Genomic DNA, 23,469 nt, shown 5'->3' on the forward strand with positions numbered 1-23,469 from the left:
AGGTTTAATAACCGTTTTACCATATTGTTTGTTTTTTACTAAAGTATACAAAAACATCTCTTAACTATTTTATTTTTAATAATTTTTTCTATTTTAATAATGGGTAAATATTCTATCGAAAATTTATAGATGTAATGGAAGAAAATATTTTATACAAAAATATATTTATCAAAATTTTTAAATAATAAATAATCATGTGTGAAGTAGTAAACTACGTACCTTTATATGAATTCATTAGTCTTGTGTTTGAATCTCATAGTACTATTTTAATTTTTAATTATTTATTTTAAATTTTTATATAGAAGTATGAAAAGGTAATATGTAATAATATTAATTATTTCTCTCCTATTAAGTTTCTCCTTTTTTTATTTAAAATTATCCAATTCAAATTGTCCTATTAATTATTTATTTCCCTTTTTTTTACCCTTATTTTTTTTTGGAATGAAATGAAAAAAGCACAATAGTTACAGCCAACTACTACTCCAGCTGCATATTATGAGCAACATCCCGATGATAAATTCGAGCAATCTCCTCCGGAGGACTGTTGTAATACTTTATTCCAAAAGAGTTCGACCAAGCCATTTTTGCCATACCATCTGCAACCCCATTGCAATGTCGGGGAACATGAACAAAACTACCCTCCAATACGCTTAACAGGATCAACGATATGCGGCACCACTGATGAAATTCCCCAAGAATGAGATTCCCAATCGAGCACCGAAACAGCCTCTCTATTATCGGATTCCACTTCCATATCGTCATTATTTAGATCCCAAGCCAAGCCAACTTTAAACCTTCAAGTTGTCCCATAATTCCGCATCAAGAACATAAGACGTATCGATTTATTTGGCGAAGCCCATAATTCATCTTCTTATTTTATATCTATCAAAATAAATATCTCAAAATTTATCAATAATTTCTTTAGGGATAATTTTGTCATTTTATTTATTTTATACATGGTCAAATTTAATAATTTATGTTTTAAAATTATGTGGTTTGTCAACATAAAACGCAATTAATGGGATGAATGGAATGTCATTTATAATAAAAATATTTTAATATTTTTTAACTAAATTGGAATTTGATTAATTAATCATATTAACTTAGTTAAGCACATGAATGGATGTATAATTTTATATTAGAGAGACGAACTTATAATATTTAAATACGGATGAACTTATAAAATCTTAGAGGGACAAAATATAATATAATGTAATATAATATAAATGTTTACATAAACAGGTAATTGAAGAAAAATTATCCACCACCAAAACCAACCAGAGAGGAAAAGATATTTCATTTTCTACCAACTGCTCCTTCCATATCGTCTTTGACAAAAGAAAAAACATGAAATATAATTCTTCAAACTAATTAAATAAATAATATCCTAACTAAACTGTAAATTAGCGGTTAAATGTCCATTTATAAGTTACAAATAGGCATCAGGTTATCCGTAAAAGCTTAGAGGTTGGACGGTCTAAAAATATTAAATTCGAAAGACGAAATTTAAAAAAAAATAATCATAATTATTTTTAAAAATCCCGAGATCTAACCTACATTTATCGATTCTATAGATATTATTTTCTATTATATATTGTGTAAATATATTATACGAATTTGTTTAAGTTACGTCGTGTGAAAATTAAATATATAGTATAATAAATAAATATAATAAAATAAATCGAATAGACCATATTTAAAAAAATCATCAGTATCTAATTTATTGATTGAATTTATTTAGAGTTGTAAAAAAATTGATTTTTTAATTTATAATATCAATAAAAATTAATCATTGATAGATAATTTTTTAAACAAATATAAAAGATATTTATCAAAGATTACTAGGAAAAGATACCGGCTGGGACATCTAACTTGGTCTCTTTTTATCTTTCCAGTTGTTGTTAGTGGGAATTGGGTCCGCCGTAAAACAAACATCTTTGGTATTTTAAACCTGAAAAAGAGTCGGAAAGAAACAGTGAACAAACCGTATTCATCCACCGCAAATGTTACCTGGCCTCTTTTTATTTTTCATAGACTATGCATGCAAAGTATATTTGGATATGACTATGGAGTATAATCCTTTAAAAATACGAAAAACTTCAGAAAATATGACACTCACCAACTTGGTTCATCACCACCAAGGAAAATCAAAATTTATCCATGCAGTTTTAAATCTTATGGAGTTAAAAGTTTAGTAGAGCGTACCCGGTTAAATTCTTTTCTCTACAATGACGTCAAAGGATTGTACTAGACTCGAATAGCCCGTTGCGTTGACCTGAGCTTTCAGAACTGTCATCAGACCACTGCCAATTTTCTCTTAATCGAATGCAAGCCACAACCATCTCCGCTAGACGAGGATCGGGGATTCCTACAACAATGGAGGAAAGAACTCCAGGATGATGCATTAGCACCGCCTCTACCTATATGATCAAACAGATCAACGTTATAAGGTAAAACGAGAACCATTAGCAAGAACAGATCTGTATATACAGTATATGATAGAAAGTTGGGAACTGTATTGATGCTTACCTCTTCAGGGTATACATTTTGTCCTCCACTTTTGATTCGACCATTGGTTCGTCCAACAAGCCATAGGTTACCATGATCATCAACGAACCCAATGTCACCCGTGTCTAGCCAAGTTTCTTCAATAGAATTTAATGCCTTTTCAGGAATTTGATGATCCCAGTACCTTAGCATTACATGTGGACCTCTGGTGAGAATCCTTCCAACATTAGAAGAGCCATCATTGCATATCTTTATTTCAACATGTGGAGCAGGCTTGTCAACACAAACACCTCGCGTTTGACCGGACTTGGATTAGTTTCGGAAAACATCTGCGGTGACTTACCAGATGCCTCCAGCATTGGCTGAAAGAGGGTCATGAAGGCCAGAGAAGAACATGTCTCTGTCATCCCATAAGCGGAAAGAAGTTTTGTTTTTGGGAATAATTTGGTTGTGGCATCTTTAATAAGGTTGTCTGATAGGCCTCCTCCTCCATTTAATATCTTCCTCACACTGTCACTTCCCTTCCAACTTTTCTTCAGTCTGGTTGACAAGATTAGATCAGCCATTATTGCTGGGACAGTAATTAGAGAAGTCACGTGGTACTGTTCTATGGCTTTGAAGTAATTAGAGAAGTCACGTGGTACTGTTCTATGACTTTGAGGGCTAATGTCGCTTCAAACTTGGGCATGAATATATGGCAAGCTCCTACCATTAGCATGGCCATGGCTGAGGACAAACCACCAATGTGGCACAAGGGAGTAGTATGTAAATAAACCTGGAAATAACCAGACGATAAAGTATTAAGAAGTTAGTGGGATCAAAGGATAGAAGACAAAAAAGATAGGATGCACTGTTCCTTGAGCTGTATGACTTTTTGTTACTCCGACATTTTATTTTTCTTGAAGAATTCGTGTTCCACCCTATAAGACTCATACCCTATGTTTGACACACATTGGAAGTCCTAGTAGCATAGGTATGGTCTTCCACATTAATCAGGTTAATCCAACAAGGTAAATCCACTTTGGAACAACCATGTTTGAATTATTTTACCTCTTCATTGTCTTCAATCATATCCTTTAGATACAATCAAAAGGAATATACATATTTCTAGAAGGAAGGCGTGCATCATCCTCACTGTAACCAACAACTGCAACTAACAACTGCAACTTTTGCGAGGGATTGCACAAATAAAGCTGTATGGCTTATCACAACTCCCTTTGGCCTCCCAGTAGTTCCTATAATAAGCCAAGGAAAACGAAAACCAAGAACTAAGATATTTTGGCACATTTAAGGATGTATGACGAAATAAAAACAAAAGCTACACTTAAATTTAAAGTTAAAGACTCATTTTTCCCCTTCTTTGCTTTGCTTTATGACAAAATAAATGCAGAGAAAATAGTGAAAGGGGAAAATTTAGTGTACTTAATATTGCTAAGAAGCGATAGTTGATTTCTCAGTTCAAGATAAAATATTAAAATCCAAATAAGGAAATGATGTGCAACATGCATTACAGTAACAACGCCACATTCAGGAGCAAAATTAGCAAATAAGAGATGTTTAACAAGGCCGTAGGAATGAGTACCAAATTTACTGGCTTATCATGGCACATCATTCAAATTTTACAGTTCATCATAGATTTGTGAACACCGGGTTATCTGTGTTTATAAAGGAAGAAAGGGTAATCATTTTATGTGCAGCACCTATAGAGGCCCTAGTTTGAGAAACACGGGAAAAGATCAGGTTTTTTAAAGTAGCAACCTAATTTGAAAATACTAACTGGCAGGGAGGTAGGAATGAATAATGATGCATTCGCAGAACCTTAACTTTTATAACATGATTAATACGGTCAAAAACCTAATAATATGTACTCTTTGAATGATGCAAAAAAGAGAAGAGTAGAAATCCTACAGGCCGGATTTGAGGTAATGACTACCCAATTTATGTGCAACAATAGTTTATCTTGGAATTTTTCTGGGATCAGGTCGAAGAGGAATTCTATAATAGAAGTGGAAAAGAAAATCATAGATAAAGGGGAAGGGATTTTCTTCTCTACCCTTCACCTGCCCTTCATTTTTTGGTACACATAACACACGCCTTCTGCTTAAATATTAACTTTTATAACATGATTAATACGGACTGTGATTTAAATATTAACTTATAAAAATTTATCCTAAATCCTATATCAGTTCTCTTCTGCTTAAATGATCAAATAAGGACTTAATTTAAAGGGTTGTTCAAACAGTAACCTAACATTAATAAGTAATATTTACATAGATAGGAGTTTAATTTTTATGAAAAGTATTTTCTACTAAGAATCCTTATTTGAACAGATTAAAAGAATTAAATCATTATCTAAACAGACCTAAAAACATTAAGCCTTTTCTTATCTTTAATCGACTTTTTCAGAAGATTAAACTCCTATTTAAATAAATTAAAAATATTATATCTTTATTTAATCATTTAAAAGATTAAACCTTTATATGAACAACCTCTAAAAAAAATAGACCTTATTTATACATTTATCTTTTCTATTCTAAATTTAAAATAGTGAAACGATTATACATGTACTTGAAAAGAAATCAAGGAGAGCAGAAGATAATACAAGGCAACTTTCTGTCTCAGTATCTGTCATGAAACATTCCTTAATTTATTCAAACACGAGACATGAATCAAAACCTTGACGTAATGATTGCCTCAATCCTCAACTCCAAATAAAATGAACACTTCCGAGAAGAAAGAAAGAAAGAAAAGAAAATAAAAGAAAAAGTATTGCATATATTCAAAGTTAACACCTACGGAGCATATTGAAGCCAATACAATTACACTGCATATGCTTACTGATCGAGAGGCAGCCACTCCACTTCTAAATAGATTTCTCCAGATTCAACATTTTGGAGCTGGAGTGACACTTCTTGTCTCACCCTCCCATCAATGATGTTGACGATGCTATCCTCCATAACGGCATTATCATTGGACTTCAGCCATTTTCCGATCTGCATATTTTCGAACATTTGGGGGTCCCCGTACGACATTGCATATGTTATCGAGGGCTGGATATCAATCTCTGCTTCTCTCATTATATCATCAGCTGAGAAGGTGTCGTGATCATATACTTGCTACAGTGTAGAAGCTCAACAGGTTAGAGAAACTCATTGTAATTATATGCTTAAGATGGCACGAAATCTTGTATGAATGAATAATGCAAGCATCGGCAGATCAATCATATATCTTGTCATTGTAAATAACAATTAGTTTACTTAATTGATACTAACTAGTATAACCATGTCCAAGCATTGCATCGTATGCAGTTTCATTGAAAATTAATATCACTCCGACTCAATTGTGAATTTTGGACATGAATATATGTCCTGCATAAGTATGTTGGTTTTGTCCAAGATTTTCATGTATTCTATTTGGAGAGTCCTTCAAGGATCAAATCCCCATACCTATTTTCGCATGTGTATTGGGTACAGGTGTCAAACAAGGGTACTTGTAGAAAAATAAAGTGCTAAAGCAATATAGTTGATAATAACAGAAAGTTGACAATAAAAGTTGGCCCTCTAATCTAGAAGTTTTTTTTTTTTGAAAAAAATCACGCCAACTGTCATTAATGTTTGGGTTAGTATTTGTTTTCACTATTGATGTTTTAAAAGTCACAAATCAATCACTAACGTTATCGTTTGTTACAAATTGATCACTCCATGTTAACCGTCGTAACGGAAATCACTGCTGTTGCTAACTTGGATTGTCACGTATCACTACTTTTTCTTCTCTTGTCTGTCTGTTTCTAAAAAACAACACCGTGTTGTTTCATTCTGAAACATTGTTTTGAAGGAAACGTCTATTAACCAAATAACACTAAAAGGACTGAAACATTGTTTTCATCCTCCTCTAAAAGCCCAAAAACATTAATCGAAAGATTTAGAGGTTTATGGCTCAAAATGGTGCGGAAAAAGTGGGAAATTGTGTAAATCTAGCCCCCCAACCCTAATTCTTACATTTGTAGTGAAACATAGATCGGAAAATCTCAACCTTTTCATATTTCCTACCAAAACACACCCAGATTATATATTAAAAATATTATTTTATAAATTGTATGAAATACAAAAATAAGCAAACAGATATTCCTCAATAGCTAATAAAGCTTCTTCTTCTTTTAGATTTCGTGTGGTCTTACCCTGGAATTTTCATCAACATTGATAAAAAAAACTCATTTCAGCTATGAGAACCAGCAATGAGTCGACGTCCGGTGTCAATAACTCACAACAGGGAGAGGAAAAAAGGAACGGCCCAACTCAGTAAAACTCGGCATCTTTCCTCCCCTAATGATCACATGAAAACACAAACGTCGTTGGAATGCAAAAGTGTAGCCTTTGAAGGAAGAATTATAACACCTTAGACCTGTATGACACAGTCGGTTGATTTAAAGGGCTAAACGGAACCAACGAAGTGGTTAACTAACTTTAAACTTAATTTATCATGCTTTAAAATGATTATAAAATAAACTGAAATATAATAAAAATCTTTTCACTGAGAAACTCCAAAATAAAATATTTATCCTTCAAAAATATTATAGATCAACTTAACTGAATCTACAACTCAACTAGATAATAATGTTTACAAATATACATGCCTAATAAAAACACTGAGATGTACATTTGATCTACACTGGACTAGTCTGGACCTTGATCTATCTACTGCTTGATCTACTAACCTGTCCACAGAAACATCCGAATGCTGAGCTAACAAGTTCAGCGCCACACTAATGGCTAAAACATACTAACTGTAATTCACTGAAAGACTTAAATATTCAAGTCCACTGATATAAGATCTACTGCTATATGTTTTACTATTTGTTTTGTTCTACTATCTGTTCTGTTTTACTAGCCCACTCCTTGAGTGTTGGACATTGCACCCAAGCTAGTATGCTTTAAAATTGTCTTAGAGAGTATTCTTGAATACTCATTCTATACGTTATGGTAGACATCATGGTGCGTCTGAGGGTTCTGCATCTCGGAACTCACACACCCTTCTAGTCTACCCTGGATATGGCCCCCGAAATTCTCTGCATCGAAAACCATACCCCTGACTAACCCACCCTTTATTCTAAAGAGTGTTAAGGCCTTGGCAAACATAACTAGTCATAAGGCCTTGGCAAACATAGCTTGTCGACTCTACTAGCTTTTCTAAAGGAACTCGGGTGTCATGGTCGTTTTCTCGAGCATTCAAACAAGGCTATTTTTATTTCTCATAACTTTAACTTGTTTCTACGTTGAAATTAACATTAATGTTCTAACTTGTAGTCTTATCTAAAGAATTACTAAAGTGTTGGGGTGCCTCGAGTCTAAACCGTTCAAAATTGCCTTTACTGCTCAAAAAGACTGAAAGTATCGATACTATCCCTAGAGTATCGATACTCCTGCTAAAGTTTCGATACTTTATATAAGTACCGATACTTTAAAACATTATGTTCTGCCCAATTCGAAACTTTCTGAGAGTTTCGAAACTATGACTCAAAGTTTCGATACTCTTGCTCAGAAACTCACGAATCTGCCCAAAACGAAGAACATGTATCGCTACTTGCAGAAGTCATAAAACAAGTACTAAAAACTTCATTTTTCAATCCCAAAGACATTAGTGAGGTCCCCAAACATGCACTAAAAACTCCATTTCCCAATCCGAAAGACATTAGTGAGGTCCCCAAACATGCTTAAAGTTTTATGTGAATACAAAGAGCATAAATAAGACTTTATACCATGTTTATAACATTAAATGAATAATCTACTATGGAAACTGCTAAACATGCTTTAAATTTAACTTTCTAACACATCTTAACTTTCCATGATCTACACTTGGTATAAGAAAGCTATAAGTGTGTTATTTTACTGCCTTGGCTGCTAAAACACCTCTTGAATTAACTAGGATTCACCCTACCTTCAAGAAAAATCCATTTTGAAAACTAATTTTAAAACTTACAAAATGGAGGTTAAAGCAAAGCTTAAAGGATGTAAAGAAACATTCTATCTTGGCTACAACAACTAAGCTTAAATCCTTAGAACTTTTTACTTAAGAAAGGAAGAAGAAGAAGAGATGAGTGTTTGGTGAGAAAAATGGTGGGGTGGTTCACGTATAAGTATAAAAAGGGGAGGATTTTCAGGTTTTAGTTTTAGCTATAGGCAAACTACATTAATAGTCCTCAACTTCTAAATCATAAAACTCTTATTACTTAACCACCGAGGGACAAGACGACGGATCAACTGTCCTAGTTCTACAACGTTTGATAAATATAAATGTTGTAGATTAAGTTCAGCAAGACCAGGTTGTACTTTCTATCTATTTTCCAAGTTTAGGAATATAATTCTGGCTGGATGGTATTTAAAACATGTAATTTGAACAAATCATAAATGGAAAGGTTTTCAAGTTTATTGCACGAAATCTGAAACTAGATAAACTATTTAATCCCAGAAACGTATGGTGACAGCTAAATCAAGGTTTCCATGTAAACCCCACAAACTAAATAATTGAAAATGCCAACTTGTCATCAAACAGGGCATGAGCTCGGGGTAAAATCCAGCAACGCAAAACTAATAAACTTCCACATGCCATTGTTTGTTCTTCTTCAGTTGTGAAAGCTTCTCATCCCAATTCTCTCCCCTCTGCTCCGCTACTCTCTTCAGCGTATCTTGGATCCCGGGCATCATTCCCCTGAGCCCGCAGAAATATATATGTGCTCCCTCGTCCAAGAGCTTGAAAATTTCATCACTGTATTCCTCGATCTTATCCTGAACATACATCTTGCCTCCAAGCTTGTTCTTCTGCTCTCTGCTAAGAGCTCGATTGTATCGGAACTGATCAGGGTAGTCCTTGAGGTATTTGGCAAACTCATCATCGTAAAGGAGACTGTCACTGTTGGCAACCCCAAGAAAAAGCCATGCAAGGCCATGGAACTTGAATGTAACATCTTCCATGAACATGCGACGGAGGTAGCCTCTAAAGGGAGCTACACCAGTTCCAGTGGCTATCATTATGTGGTTGGCATTTGGGTTATCTTCAGGTAAAAGCATTATCTTGCCAGAAGGGCCTGCCAATATATTCTACTTGAGTTAATATATGATAATTAGGTAGTCCTGATAACCAATTAACCTGTAAAATAAATAGTTTAACTGACAGAAACAAGAGAGAGAGAGAGTTTAACATATGAATAAGGACTGAGCTTATGGATGTTCCAATTTATTTAAGGATCATACCAGTGATCTGAACTTTATCTCCAGGCTTGGAGTTGCATAGGAAATTGCTACATATACCACTTTTTGAAGGATCCTCCTTTCCAGTCTCAGCGTCATAATAGACAGCACGACGGACACACAAACTGGCTGTCTTGCCATCAAAAGAATCTCCATACCTAGTTGAAGCAATTGAATACAAACGAACATTGTGGGGAGAACCTGGTTTCTTTGGATTTTCACCCTACGACACAAGAAAAAATGAGAAATGGGACATAGAATAAATGGAAAACTTTAGATGAGAAATCAATAAAGTAGAAAATGAAACGAGTTCTAAGAATAAATATGACTTCGTTCTATGAGATCGAGAGCCGCTAACGTATACAATTGAACAAAAATAGGGAATCGTAATTAGCCCAGATAAACATTGCAATCCCCATATTCAAAAGTCAAAAACCATCTGATTCCTACGCTCCAAACATGATAGATCATCATAGTAACTTTAATGCATGCACTGAAGTTAAAGTATTCTACTGCACCAAACAACCTGAAAACAATAATAATAAAGAAAACAGCAACATATAGAGGAGACAGACTTACAGGAGGGATAACACCGTAGCTCTGCCCTTCCCAATATGGAACATTACCACCATGATCAATCACAATATGGCAAGTCTCACCAGGAGCTTTTGCACTGACAAGTCTCTCAACAGAAACAATGGTAGCGATGTGAGGTTCCTTGGACTTGAATAAATTTAGTGGAGGCTCTTTTTCAGTTTCCAACTCTAACGGTGACACTCCAACCTTGGATTTGCTGGCTTGTTGCACTGACATGCATACTACGTACTGATTTCTCTTCTGTGCATTTCGTGATTTCAGATCGAAAGAAAAGTTGGAAGCCCATGACTTGTTACCAAAGCTTATAATGTTACTCTGCCAAAAAAGGCAAGTGCTCAAGTATTAAGAACTGATTTACTAAGAGGATAAAGAAAAGTAAGCCTGAAATCTCATTCAGGAAGATACTGCAAGTCTTGCTTAGTTCCTGAACAGACAATACTAACAATAAACAGCTTCATAAGAAAATCGCCAAATACTGCTGTTTACCATGAGGACAAATCAATGAACACAATGCTGCATTTGACAAGCACACACACTTTGGCAACTGCCAACACAGATGCACATCTTTATAGCAGACGAACACACTATAACGTTAATTAAGCAAAAGAAATTTTGCGCTTTCAAATGAAGTTCAGCACCCTTGTCTCCATAATCCACTCCAGAGGCAAAAACTACATAGAAACTCACTAGAACGATGATTGATTAAGTTTAAATCTGTTTAGCTCTTTTACTTTCAGCACAATTCAAATATAGGAGATTTTAAACTTGTTTGGTAGCAGCAATTTTAAACGAAAAAGAAAACGAAGAAATGAAAGATCAATATGATCGTTTTGATCTCAGTAGTCAGTAACTTTGAATTCTTAAAACAAATAAGCGAGGAAAAGAAGGGATGATCGTTTGACTTTATCATTACAATTGTTTAATTGGTTTTGACAATTAACAAGCAATATAATACAGGAAAGATGACGCCATTCTTGTTTAGACGAATCCACTATCAGTCTCGGAAAATATATAAATTTAAAATATTAGCAGCACCTTTAGACAACTAAAAAGATGCTCAAAAGTATGGGATCAAGGTCAACGATCATAATTTTCAAAAAAAAAGTCAACGATCATACATTATCCCGACCCCAACAATGCATCGAAGTAGTTAAATCACTAAAATTCCATCCGTGGAATCCAAATTCGATATGCAAAACGTGTAACAGATCCTATACTACGTTCTAACTCTAGTCTTTCGACTTTCCAATGATCCAAATACCCATTACTGAAACTAAACCAAACAGACTGCCGATCTCACAGCTAAAAAATTATAGTAGTAATTTAGTGAATACCTTAATTACAGATCTCCTTAGAGAAATGTCGTTTGCAGTAGGAACGGCTACAGAAACCTGAAAGAAAAAAAAAACCCCAAAATGTCAGACTTGCATAAAACCCATTTCGATAAATTCGAGAACAGCTAAAGAAACGGTAATAATAACTTTTCTCCGTAATAATTTCTGAGGTAATCTTTCTTTCCTTTTTTTCCCCCTAGGAATCAAACAGAAAAGGGGGGGGGGAAGAAATAAGACCTGGGATTCAATTGAATAAGCCATGACGTAGAGATCAAAGAAAAAGCTTTCAGAGGATAGCTAATTCAGGGAGATCTTTGCTTTGATTGCTTGTCACTTGTCTTCTCTTGAGTTAGGATTTAAGGGACTGAGGGTTTAGAAAGAAAATTTTGATGTGATGATCTCTTGGGGACTGCCAAAAGACGCTCCTTCCTCAGCTTTGCCTTCTCGAGTGGCTGTTTAGTTGACCATAATAAGAAGCTTTATACTAATAATTAATCCTCTAGTTGGTCTGACCGGATAATAGGTTATCAAGTGGTAAATTATTACAAATTTTAAATATAATTTTTATAAATCAATATTTAAGGATCCAACATAGAATCAATTAATTTGTCTTTTATTATTTATTTTAAAAGCATTCATTTAATATTTTTTATAAATACAGTATTTTATGTATTATAATAGTTTAAGATGGCATATATATTTATATGAAGTATAACAAATTAATCATTCAAGGTAAATTATACATTAATTATCAGAATTTTATCTTTTTTTAGTGATAGAATTATTTTATTGATTTATTTTTTTATATTGCTGGTGGAAATGGGTTTTGAACACCCAGTAAAAAGGTGTAATATTTAAATCATTTCAAGTTGTTCATCATCGGATTATGAAGAGAGAGGACATGAAAAAGTGAGTAATGGAGTGAAAGCTACCGATGATGAGAAGGCTGCCGAAGTAATTGCACTTCAGGATGCAAACGAATCAAAGAACAAGTAGACCCAAAGATGTGTTAGAAAAACATGAAAAAGACAAAGGAAGAATCAAAAAGAGCTGACATTAATCATCCACGAGCTGAATGTAACCGTGGTACTTGAAGCAGTAGTAATATGAGTGATTCTTTATTTCTAAAGATGCAGAAATTTATATAAGGAGAATTTAAAAAATTATATTAAAAAAATTAAGGCTGTAAAGTTATAAAATTTTAAAATGTATGAAATTAGATACTCAATAAAAAGTATAAAAATAAAAATTTAAAATATAAGAAATTTTTAAAATTTTAAAAATTACGATCGCACCCAACAGTATCCCTCGATCCATTCCTGTATAACTTTAACTTAACTATCATTCTGGTTTTATTGCAACATTGCCGACATTTCAGGGCCGCTTTTGAAAATTCAAGCCCTCTCCTCCCTAAAGGTACTTCCACAAACAAAGCTTTTCTCCTCTGCACAACAAGAACAAAGAGCAGTAAAAGGAAAATATAGGTGAAGACAAGCAAAACCCGGTCGAGGAAGATGAAGAAACGTCAACTTTAGACCTCTACAGCAGAGGTGGTGAACCTAAATTTTTTTTTATAGATTAAGTTAATATAAACATAATAAATTTTTTATCTAAAATAGTTTATATTTTTTAAATCTAAAAATATAATAAAAATTATATATATATATATATATATATATATATGGATTAAATCTAGAAAAAATATTAAATGGATCAATATAATTTTTTAGCATAATTCATACATATTTTTATTTAGGGTAAACTAATAATTTGGTCACCCACCTATTACTTAATTTATGTTTGGTCACTTAATTATTATTATTTTCAAAATCATATCTAATCGTACATTTTAGTTCTATTTTGATCACTCACTATTAAAAAATTAATAATAATGTTAACATGACAATTTTTAATTATTTTTCAATCATAAAATGATTTTAGCTTATGATGACACATCAACATCATGCTAAATTTGTAAAGACGAGTGAACAAAACAAAACTAAAATTTAATATTAAAAAATAGTTGTCCCTTTTTCCCATATATATGAGATAAGGGGGAGGTAATATAGTAGGTTACCCCCAACACCAGGTTGAGAGCACCTTCCGTAAGAGACCTCCGAATTATGAAATGCCTTCTGTGGGACTCGATCCCACGACCTCAAGATTAAGAATCTTGTGCTCTACCAACTGAGCTGAATGGTCATTTCTAAAACTTAAAATTAAGTTTAATTTAAAATAAATTAGTTATGTGACCAAAATAAAAAGACTTAAATATAAAAAATGTGCCTAACGTATGCCTTTAGTTTTAGTTTGGTGATTAACGTTTTTTTCGTTTTAGTTCAATGTCTAACATTTTATTCCGTAACTCAGTTTGAATTAAACCGTGAATTACTGTTAATTTTGACCCTTAAATAGCACATGACATTTGTTTAATATAAAAAAATGAATTTTTTAATTAAAATAATAAAATAAATAATTAATGAAAGTTAAAAAGTTAACTTTTAACTTTTTACCCTTTAACCCTAATCTCTGTAACTCCAATAAATCCATGGCTTCCCTTTGGGCAAGATCCAAGTTTTAACCACCAGCACAGCTCATTTTGGGAATATCCTTGAAAACCCATTTAGGAAACCAGGATCCCATTTTCCCAAAGCAGCTGCATCATCCGAACCGAATCCAGAAGCCGAATCTGTTGAAGCCGCAGCAGCTAAATCAAAGGCCAAAACTTGACTGCTCGCGCTCGTGTTCGGTTTTTGGTACTTTCAGAACACTGTCTTCAACATTTACAATAAGAAAGCGTTGAATGTGTTCCCATTCCCATGGCTTCTCGCTTCTTTTCAACTCTTTGTCGGTTCCATTTGGATGTTGGTCCTCTGGTCTTTAAAGTTGCAACCATGTCCCAAAATCACAAAGCCTTTCATTATCACACTCCTCGGGCCCTCGCTGTTCCACACAATAGGCCACATATTGGCCTGTGTTTCGTTCTCCAAGGTTGTCGTTTCCTTCACTCATGTTATCAAATCATCGGAGCCCGTGTTTTCCGTAGTTTTTTTATTCGTCCTCGATGATACATACCCTTTAAAAGTCTGGCTTTTTATTCTCCCCATTGTTCTGGGATGTTCTCTAGCTGCATTAACTGAAGTATCCTTCAATCTCCAAGGCTTATGGGGTGCTTTGATCAACAATGTGGGATTCGTGTTGAGAAACATCTATTCCAAAAAAGTTCGCAGAACTTCAAGGAAGTGAACGGATTGAATCTTTATGGTTGGATCAGTATAATCTATATATTTTATCTGTTTCCAGTGGCTGTTGTCGTTGAAGTGTCCAAATGGGTTCAAGGAAATCACAATGCAATCCAAGCATTGGGGAAAGCTTCGACAATTTACATGTGGATTTTTCTTTCTGGGATTTTTATCATCCGTACAATCAATCGTCTTATGAGGCGCTTTATGGGATTTTACTTGTTTGGTGTTTGGCGTTGCCCAAAAAGGTGGAAGAATGAATGGGAAGTGAGCGGAGGGAAGAGGGAAAATGTGAAAAAAGGTTTTTAACTTTTTAATTTTTCAATTTTTATTAATTAATTTCTTATTATTTTAACTAAAAAATTCATTCTTTAATATTAAATAAATGTCAGGTTGTATTTAACGGTCGAAAATAATGGTCCGCACGATCAAACTCAAACTGAGTTACGAAATAAAACATTAGACATCAAACTGAAACGAAAAACATATTATGTATCAAACTGTAACCAAAGTCATACGTTGAGCACTTTTTTATATTTAAACCAAATACAAACTAAGTAATTAATGAGTAACTGAATAAGTAATTTACCTTTTTTTAAGTATAGGGTGGGCTATGCCCTAGGTAGGACTAGTCTTGGATAGCCCTTAACAGCAGGACGTTGAATTCTTTTTTATCACAGCAGGACGTTGAATTCTTGTTTTGACGTCAAGAAGTCGAAAATACCTTGACTTATAATTTTAAGGTGGTGTCTAAAGTCTAATTTAATTTAAAGACAAATTTTGGTAGAAATATATTAAAAATATTTTGTCTAATCTTTAAGCTTGGACGAGGAATATTCGGAAGCTTATCGTGGAAACGGGTAGCATGGAAGCAATTTCTATCCTTCATAAAGAGCCGGGTGCGGGCAATGACGCTTTCATGACAGCACACGTCCAAAAGTTCATGCAGAGAGATTGGTGCTTGTGTCATGTTCCTAGAGAAGCTAATAGAAGTGCTGATGGCCTTGCAAAAATGGCCTGGGATCTCGCTGAGGGGTTGCACATTCACGTGGAAACGCCAGTTGAAATCCAAAGTCTGCTTCATGCGGATGCTGCAACAAATTTGAGTCTTTAAGTTTTGTTTTCCCCTTTATTTAAAAAAATTAGGTTTTTTTCTAAAATTGTAAGTTAAGTGTACTTTATATACTAATTTATACAAAGTAAATTTAAATAGTTAGAAATAAGATAAGTGTGCTTTATATATTGCACTAATTAAATTCCTTAATAATTAAATGAATGATTGTTATTCTTAAAAGTTTCGGGTTTGAGCATCAACAACTGTAGCAGGGGTGATCGAGTGTTCATTATCAAATGGTTAAAAGTATTTAAAACAAATATTACTTTATAATCACCTTATATTAATAAAAAAAAGTGTGTTTTATATTATAGCTTATTATATGATGGGTAAGAACTTTTTTTGAGTATAACCATCAATATTTAATTTATTGATCGATTAATTTGTATCAGTACTAAAAAGGTAAGGACGTCTCTCCCAATTCAATTTGCTCCATTCGCAAATGCCATGAGCTGATGATTCGAACTCTTTATATTTCTTAAAAGATCTAATGTTTCATCTCATTAGACCAACTAGTTGTTAATATTTGTAAAAACTTACAGATAAATTTTAGAATTACTTGAAATATTATTATATATGTATTGATGTGAATAACTTATTATATTTTCTAACTATGTTTAAATGTAAAATTCGGAAGTTTTGATTAATGTACTAATAATATTTTATATAAATTTAATGAAATGATTTATTATGATGAAATTATATTTTATAATCTAAAATATAAACGGTAATATATTTTAAAATGATTTTAATATTTTTAATATTTAAGTTAATTTTTTTTTATTTTGTGATTCAAATTCTCTAAATATTCTTAATATAATTTATATATTATTATTTTAAAATAATCATAAAAAATAAATAAAATATTAAACTCTGTTTTATTTTTAAAGTTTACATTAACTATAATTTAATATATATATATATATATATATATATATGAAATAATATTAAACACAACCTATACAATATTGTGCAACTAAAAACCAATTGAATGGCCTAGCCCAATAACAAAGCTATATCCATTAAACCAAAGGGTCACTGGTTTGAAACTCCGAATGTCACTTTCTATTCTAAAATCTTTTTCTTACACGTCTTGGTTAAAAATTTTATTTAATTAAAATATTAAAATAAATTAAATTTACGCTCCAATCATATAGTCACACGTGACATCTTTGGATTGTAGGATTAATTTTTTTGAATTAATTAAAATAATGACTAAATTGATAAAATGCATAAATATTAAGGACTAAATATAAAATTATGCCACTTTTATTAACAACCACATCATCGTCTCTGTTAAAATTTATCGGCCAGTGATTGTATTGAACCATTTAAATATTTAGATGATTTATTTGATCACTTTTAAAAGTTGATGGTCAAAATGATTAAGAACCTTAATTCGGTGGTCACCAATATAGTTTACCTAATCTTTTATTATCATTGGAGCAGATTTTAACACTATTTATTAAAATTTAATTATTAAATTTATCGTATGTACTTGTTGATAGTTATACAAAAATTTAAATATTAAATGATTTTTATATACAGTTTTAGTCATCGACGGTCAGCTGTCACCTTAAATTGCTTCCTCTCACTCTGTGGGACCCATATTTCGTGGTCAGATTTATTCCAGTTGTCGAACGGTCAGCTCCCTTCCTGCCCGAAGTCTTTTCTGATGAAATTTAACTCAATCCCGAAAGTACTTTCTATCCCGTGCGTGCACGTCCATGATAATCTTCAACTTTTGTTTTATAGAGCAGTCCATAAAATATTTGTATTTGAAGATTTGATTTTAATTTACTTACATAATTAAAGAATTAAATTAACTCATATGGTGGCTTTCATCACAATATACTGTTGTAAAACCCCAAATGGTTATCCCTTATTCTCATATGTAATGGAGTAAGGGGAGGTAAGATAGTAGGCTGTCCCCAACACCATATTGAGATCAGATTCCGTAGAAGACCTCCGAATTATAAAATGTCCTCCGTGAGATTCGATCCCACGACCTCAAGGTTAAGAAACTTGTGCTCTACCAACTGAGCTGAATAATCAATCTCTTGTAAAACCCCAAATGTCATTCATTAATCAAGCAGTATTACATAAATCTATCATATAATTATAATAATACATCAGAAAGAAAGGGTTCTACTTATATTAATATAAAATTAGAATAATTTCAAACAATGGTTTATCTTTGATTAATTCAACCTTCATATATTTATTAATATAAATTTAGTAATTATTTTTTTATAAATAAATAACTTTATAATTATTTTGATATATTTATAATGTCGATAAAAGATAAAATATATTAATCTAGTGTATACAAATTTAGTTTAGATATTAGAGGTTCTATCAAAAGATTATGTTTGTGAATTTAAATTGGGGGTTTAAGTTTAGAATATAGAGTTTAAAATATACAACATAAGATTTTAAATTTTAGTGTTTGACATAAAATAAAATAATTGTATAAAATAAATTTTACACAATCAATATACTAAATAATAATCCTAAAATAAATAATTAAATATTTTAATTTAATAAAAAAATTAACTTGCATAATCTACATAAAGAAAGCATGAATTTTAATGATTAAATTATTAAAATATCAATATTAAAAACCAACAAGTGTAAAAATTGAGTTTTATACTAATATAAATGAATCACTCTTTAATTAAGAATGTTTAAACATATTAATTAAAATATAACTAATCACTGAAAATTATAATAATTTTAATTACTAATCGTAGACACATATAATTTTTTGACATGACACGTTCAATCTTAAAGTAAAAACAAATCTAAATTTCTATGCCGGCAGATGTATACAATTTTTTATGGTAAATTATCGCGTTTAGTATATAAATTATCAGTTTTAATCCATTAAGTACTTAAATTTTTAATTTTTTAAAAAACTATATTTAAAGTTTAATTTTTGTTTCATTATAGTATCTAGTTCAAAATTTAACGTTAAGTTTTAAAAAAATTAAAGTTTAGGTACTAACACAGACTGAAATTGATAGTTTAGGTATTAAACTCATTAAGGTTTTTAATGTAGAACTCTAAAATGAAACAAAAACCGTTAACGATTCTTTTGAAAATAATTAAAAATTTAGATATTAAAACGAATTAAAATTGATAGTTTATGTATTAAAGGCGTAGTTTACCCAATTTTCTATTGAAGGATTTAGGCTTTATTTACGACTAAATTTTTTCTTAAAGTCAAATATACCGTTGATATTATAAACAATGGAAAAAGAGTGAATTTTTTATGATATATATATATATATATATATATATATATAATTAAGAACAAAATATTATATGTTTTAAATATTATTAACTATTTGACAATGAACGCTCAATCACCCTACTGCAGTCGTTCGTGCTTAAACCCGTGACATCTAAAAACAATGACTCTTTAACTATTGAGGTAAGTTAGTTCGTGCTCAGACAAATATATTTTTATTTAGCTTTCAATTTAGTTATATAACTTAATATTAATTTTAAAGAATGATTTTAAGTATAAAATTATTAAAATATATATTAATATTTTACAAAAAAAATTCAAGTATTATAACTATAAAACATTTCAAACAAGCAATGGCAAAAAGGGGATTTCAAATTAGGGTCCATGTGCACCCCAATGTACCGTAACTTTCTTTCTATACGCCAAAACTTACTAAATAAATAAAGCAACAATTCCTTGGCCATAACAATTCTGCTCCCAAACATACAGAGCGAAGATTGGTATTTCAATTTTAGTTTCAGCTCCGCCCGACAAAACATCAAACGATCATCTAATAGTTCCCGACGATTCTGTTTGAGGTAAATTTCGATTCTCGATAAACCCTAGCTGTGCTTATCTCTCTTTCCAAAGTCGTTTCTTTTAATATTTCCTTTTCAAATAAACACGATTTATACATTTTTGTTTCTTTAATCTTTTAAAATTCGGACTATTTGGAAATGTTTTTCTTCCTCCGATAGGATGTTGAGAAGGTTTAAGGAGAAGATGATGCGTAATGGGGCTCATTTACAAACTCGTCTAATTTTATCGCTCCTTTTGAATTTGTAAACTCATTTTGCATGGATATGACTTTGTTAATGTTGTAGACGCATTGATCCCGTTTTATAGTTGCTGAATTCATCATTATAACGAAACTATATCTCAGTTTTTGCGTTTGAATAATTACTTGTTCTACTAAATTGACTTTTATTTTTTTATTGTAGGCATAATTCTCCCGAATTCCGGCTGGTGGTTTGCAAGAATTAGTAAATCACTAAGGTACTTTTGGTTGTTACTTCTGCTACTCTTTTTTTAGTCCCTTAAGTGTTCGGATGTAGAAGAAGCATATATATTTGAAGAATTTAAACTTTAGATTATAATATTTTAGAGAAAAAATGGTTTACTATAATGGAGAATGGATTAGAATCTGTGTAGCGATCCGTTGATCTTTTTCCTTCAATATTTTATAATTTATGACTAAAATAATATAGGCTTTGCTTTAGATGTAAAACTGAGTAATTGACATAAATTCTGTCTCTGTTGGTTTGATTAAAGTGCTGTGTTTCTTTATGCTGCACTAACATCGACTCAGCTGGTTGTGCTGCCTGATTTGAGTTCGCAGATTCTCCTCTCTTCACAACCTCATGACTTCCTCTTCGCATGATCATTCTGGTATTTCTTCTTGTCAAGTGTTATATCAACTTCATGTTGTACGGTAAAAGTGTAGTTATGAACTCTGTGAGTGGGAAAATATATTGAATTCACTTATGTCATTTTCATTCTTGAATTTGCTTCCCCCCAGGGTGTTTAACTGAGATTCGGTATTTAAATTATGAGATTGGAAGGATCCTTTCACTTCCAACCTGTTGAATTCCTGTGTATTAGTTATTACCTCATTGCTATTTTATACGTCATGGACTCATGGTATCATTTTGTGAGGGTTTTCCCTGTGCAGTAAGGAAGCATACTGGGTAGTTTACTTGGGATTTTATATGGCTCTACGATTTCATTTTATGACCTTTTTCTTTGGTTACAGTTCATTTTGAAATTTAAATTAACTGCATTCTATTAGGCATTTCCTCATTGTTAATTTATCAGGATGATGGCTCCTTGTGTTGCTGTATCATATGAATGCAATACAGGGCCATTTGATGGGTAATGTAAGCAGCATTGATTTATTTTACTTCTCAGTTCTCTCTATTTCCAACTGCATTGCTTTCTATCTTAGTTGCCTGAGTGCTTGCATTTTATTGATTGATGTCTGTTCATCATTTACAGTTCTCTCTTATGGTGTTGACCTTTACTAATTTATTTTTGCCAGACAAAACTGAAGCTGATGAACAGAAAAAAAACTCGGAGTTTAGGGATCACTCCTCATCTCCTGCAACCGGACTTTCTCCTTCCATCACAACGCCAAACATCCCTTACACAACACCTCAACATGCTATGGTACCATCTTTAGAGTTATTTTTTTCAGCGATCACCTTTATATTTTCATGCTTGCTTTCTCTTTGAATTAACTTTGCACTGTGTCTTGCTTGAGCTTGCTTATATTGTTTAAACTAGTTTTGATCAATTAATCATCATCAAAAAAAATTCTAGCACGAACCAAGATCTCTATGGTAAAGGGATGGTTGTTATCCCTAGAGATCCCGATTTCAAGCACGACTTCTGTAGGGGTGTTTTAGCGTTCAATGTCAAATTATTGAGTATTTCGAACAAATATCTTGTAATCATCCCAGACTAATAAAAAGAATATAAGTTTTTTGGCCTTAGATACGTTTTACGAGTACTGAACCACTTCTATCATCTTTTCTGAAAACTGTTGGCAGTGTTTTGTTTTATCCAATTCTTTAATTAAGAGATAAACTACTCAAAACCCTCTCATCCCTTATGCCTTTCCCTTTGCCACACTGCATTTACCTAGATATTTGATTTGGGAGCTGTTTTTTTTTAACAGAAATTTGAAATAAAAATTACCCGTTTTATTTAAGAATGCATCACTCAGACTTGCAGGGAGATTAGTTAGGGACCACCTAGGGTGTCAGCCTGTCCTACCACTGGGTCGAGTCTTATTTTCAGTTTGGTGCTTTTATGAATCTTTGTCTAAGATTTTACATTGTCAAAAACTTTTTATTTTGCTAAAAGTTGTATAGCTGAAACAGATTGCTAACGTTTAACCTAGAGAGGTATCAAAATATGCTAAGGATCTTTGATATATTTTTTGTTTCCTTGACTTGTGAAACTGAAGGCACCGGCTGCTTACCCCTATCCAGATCCCTATTATAGAAGCATCTTTGCTCCCTATGATGCTCAATCATATCCTCCACAGCCCTATGGTGGTCAGCCTATGGTATCTCTCTCTCTCTCTCTCTCTAATTATGATTTTCAGGCTAAAGTTGGATTATCTTGTGCTTCTGTTTTAGGTACACCTTCAGTTAATGGGTATTCAGCAAGCTGGAGTTCCTTTGCCTTCAGATGCAGTTGAGGAGCCCGTGTTTGTTAATGCAAAACAATATCATGGCATATTGCGACGTCGACAATCTCGTGCGAAAGCTGAATCAGAGAATAAACGTGCCAAATCTAGGAAAGTAAGTAAAATTTAAGTTCTATGATTTTCTTGTGTGTTTTGGGGGGGTGTCAATTCAAATGCTTGCATTTAAATGTGATATTGACTCATTTTATCGCTACTGCAATGTTGCGCTGATTTTGCAGCCATACTTGCATGAATCCCGTCATCTGCATGCATTAAGACGGGCCAGAGGATCTGGGGGTCGATTTCTCAATTCGAAGAAAAATGAAAACAAACAGAATGATGCTTCATCAGCCGATAAATCACAGTCCAATATCAATCTGAACTTTGACAAAAACGAGACAGCTTCTATGGAGGGAAAATGTTGAAAATTTGAAAGCAATAAGCAGAGAAAATAGGCTCACTCCAGCGACATAGTCTCAGTAGTTGGTAATGCTTGATTCTGTCTAGCTCTGTACTTAACAACTCAGTAGCGTATATAGATTTCCAGGCATTAGGCAGAGGAGCATAGGAAGAGTGTTGAATTGCTTTAATAGTTACGTTGGACATTTTTTTAAAACTTGGATAATAAATTAGAAATGGTTTAATGGATTTGGAGTTAATTTCACCATACACCCTCAAACTATATAGAATTTTTTTTTGGGGGGGAAGGTCATAGTTTGGGGATGAATTTGGAATGTTCAAAAGTTTGGGAATTGATTTAGAATGGAGTCATAATATGGGGCATTAAGGACCGATTTAGGATAAGGGCCTTTATTTTGGAGACATATAAAGCAATTAACTCGGTGGATCTACTTATATAGCAACGACATGGCTAAGGTAAATGGAATGATTTGACTTAAAGATGCAAAATTTGTGGTCAACATTTGCACATACTGTATGATTCGG

General features: G+C 32.5%; 3 protein-coding genes and 2 pseudogenes across 6 annotated transcripts; 2 read left to right on the plus strand and 3 right to left on the minus strand.

Moving 5' to 3' along the window:
* Nucleotides 1-477: 477 nt before the first annotated feature.
* On the minus strand, nucleotides 478-3,939 carry LOC120131523 (annotated as a pseudogene).
* Nucleotides 3,940-5,342: 1,403 nt separating this feature from the next.
* On the minus strand, nucleotides 5,343-7,589 carry LOC120131524 (probable ADP-ribosylation factor GTPase-activating protein AGD13). The gene is made up of 2 exons (XM_039148505.1): nucleotides 7,482-7,589; nucleotides 5,343-5,624 (listed from the first exon to the last, which is right to left on the minus strand). Exons 1-2 carry the CDS (start codon nucleotides 7,587-7,589, stop codon nucleotides 5,343-5,345), a joined length of 390 nt encoding a protein of 129 aa, XP_039004436.1.
* A 1,267-nt stretch (nucleotides 7,590-8,856) lies between these two features.
* On the minus strand, nucleotides 8,857-12,120 carry LOC120131750 (ferredoxin--NADP reductase, root isozyme, chloroplastic-like). Its single transcript, XM_039148676.1, has 5 exons — nucleotides 11,921-12,120; nucleotides 11,684-11,740; nucleotides 10,332-10,664; nucleotides 9,756-9,975; nucleotides 8,857-9,589 (listed from the first exon to the last, which is right to left on the minus strand). The coding sequence occupies exons 1-5, from the start codon at nucleotides 11,942-11,944 to the stop codon at nucleotides 9,093-9,095; spliced, it is 1,131 nt and encodes a 376-aa protein (XP_039004607.1). The 5' UTR covers nucleotides 11,945-12,120; the 3' UTR covers nucleotides 8,857-9,092.
* Nucleotides 12,121-12,702: 582 nt separating this feature from the next.
* LOC120131525 lies at nucleotides 12,703-15,185 on the plus strand (annotated as a pseudogene).
* A 4,552-nt stretch (nucleotides 15,186-19,737) lies between these two features.
* On the plus strand, nucleotides 19,738-23,169 carry LOC120131360 (nuclear transcription factor Y subunit A-7-like). Of its 4 annotated transcripts, none has more exons than XM_039148368.1 (7): nucleotides 19,755-19,874; nucleotides 20,277-20,327; nucleotides 20,641-20,720; nucleotides 21,370-21,497; nucleotides 22,300-22,401; nucleotides 22,475-22,639; nucleotides 22,764-23,169. In XM_039148368.1, the coding sequence occupies exons 3-7, from the start codon at nucleotides 20,693-20,695 to the stop codon at nucleotides 22,947-22,949; spliced, it is 609 nt and encodes a 202-aa protein (XP_039004299.1). In that variant the 5' UTR covers nucleotides 19,755-19,874; nucleotides 20,277-20,327; nucleotides 20,641-20,692; the 3' UTR covers nucleotides 22,950-23,169. The 4 variants fall into 4 exon arrangements, with proteins under 4 accessions (XP_039004300.1, XP_039004302.1, XP_039004299.1 ...); XM_039148370.1 differs by having other exon boundaries at nucleotides 20,671-20,720; XM_039148369.1 differs by lacking the exon at nucleotides 20,277-20,327 and having other exon boundaries at nucleotides 19,738-19,870.
* Nucleotides 23,170-23,469: the final 300 nt, after the last annotated feature.

This window comes from Hibiscus syriacus, unplaced genomic scaffold (assembly GCF_006381635.1).
Source record: "Hibiscus syriacus cultivar Baekdansim isolate YM2019G1 unplaced genomic scaffold, ASM638163v2 tig00110556_pilon, whole genome shotgun sequence".
NCBI classification, from domain to species: domain Eukaryota; kingdom Viridiplantae; phylum Streptophyta; class Magnoliopsida; order Malvales; family Malvaceae; genus Hibiscus; species Hibiscus syriacus.

Coding starts and splice junctions, on each gene's coding strand:
- LOC120131750 (XM_039148676.1), bottom strand. CDS start 11,944: ATGGCTTATTCAATTGAATCCCAG. Junction 10,665..11,683: donor TAAGGAGATCTGTAATTAAG/GTATTCACTAAA, acceptor CTTTTTTGGCAG/AGTAACATTATAAGCTTTGG. Junction 9,976..10,331: donor GCTACGGTGTTATCCCTCCT/GTAAGTCTGTCT, acceptor CTTGTGTCGTAG/GGTGAAAATCCAAAGAAACC.
- LOC120131524 (XM_039148505.1), bottom strand. CDS start 7,589: ATGGTTTTCGATGCAGAGAATTTCGGGGGCCATATCCAGGGTAGACTA. Junction 5,625..7,481: donor ACCATGATGTCTACCATAAC/GTATAGAATGAG, acceptor TCTACACTGTAG/CAAGTATATGATCACGACAC.
- LOC120131360 (XM_039148369.1), top strand. CDS start 20,693: ATGACTTCCTCTTCGCATGATCATTCTG. Junction 21,498..22,299: donor CAACACCTCAACATGCTATG/GTACCATCTTTA, acceptor GTGAAACTGAAG/GCACCGGCTGCTTACCCCTA. Junction 22,640..22,763: donor AACGTGCCAAATCTAGGAAA/GTAAGTAAAATT, acceptor CTGATTTTGCAG/CCATACTTGCATGAATCCCG.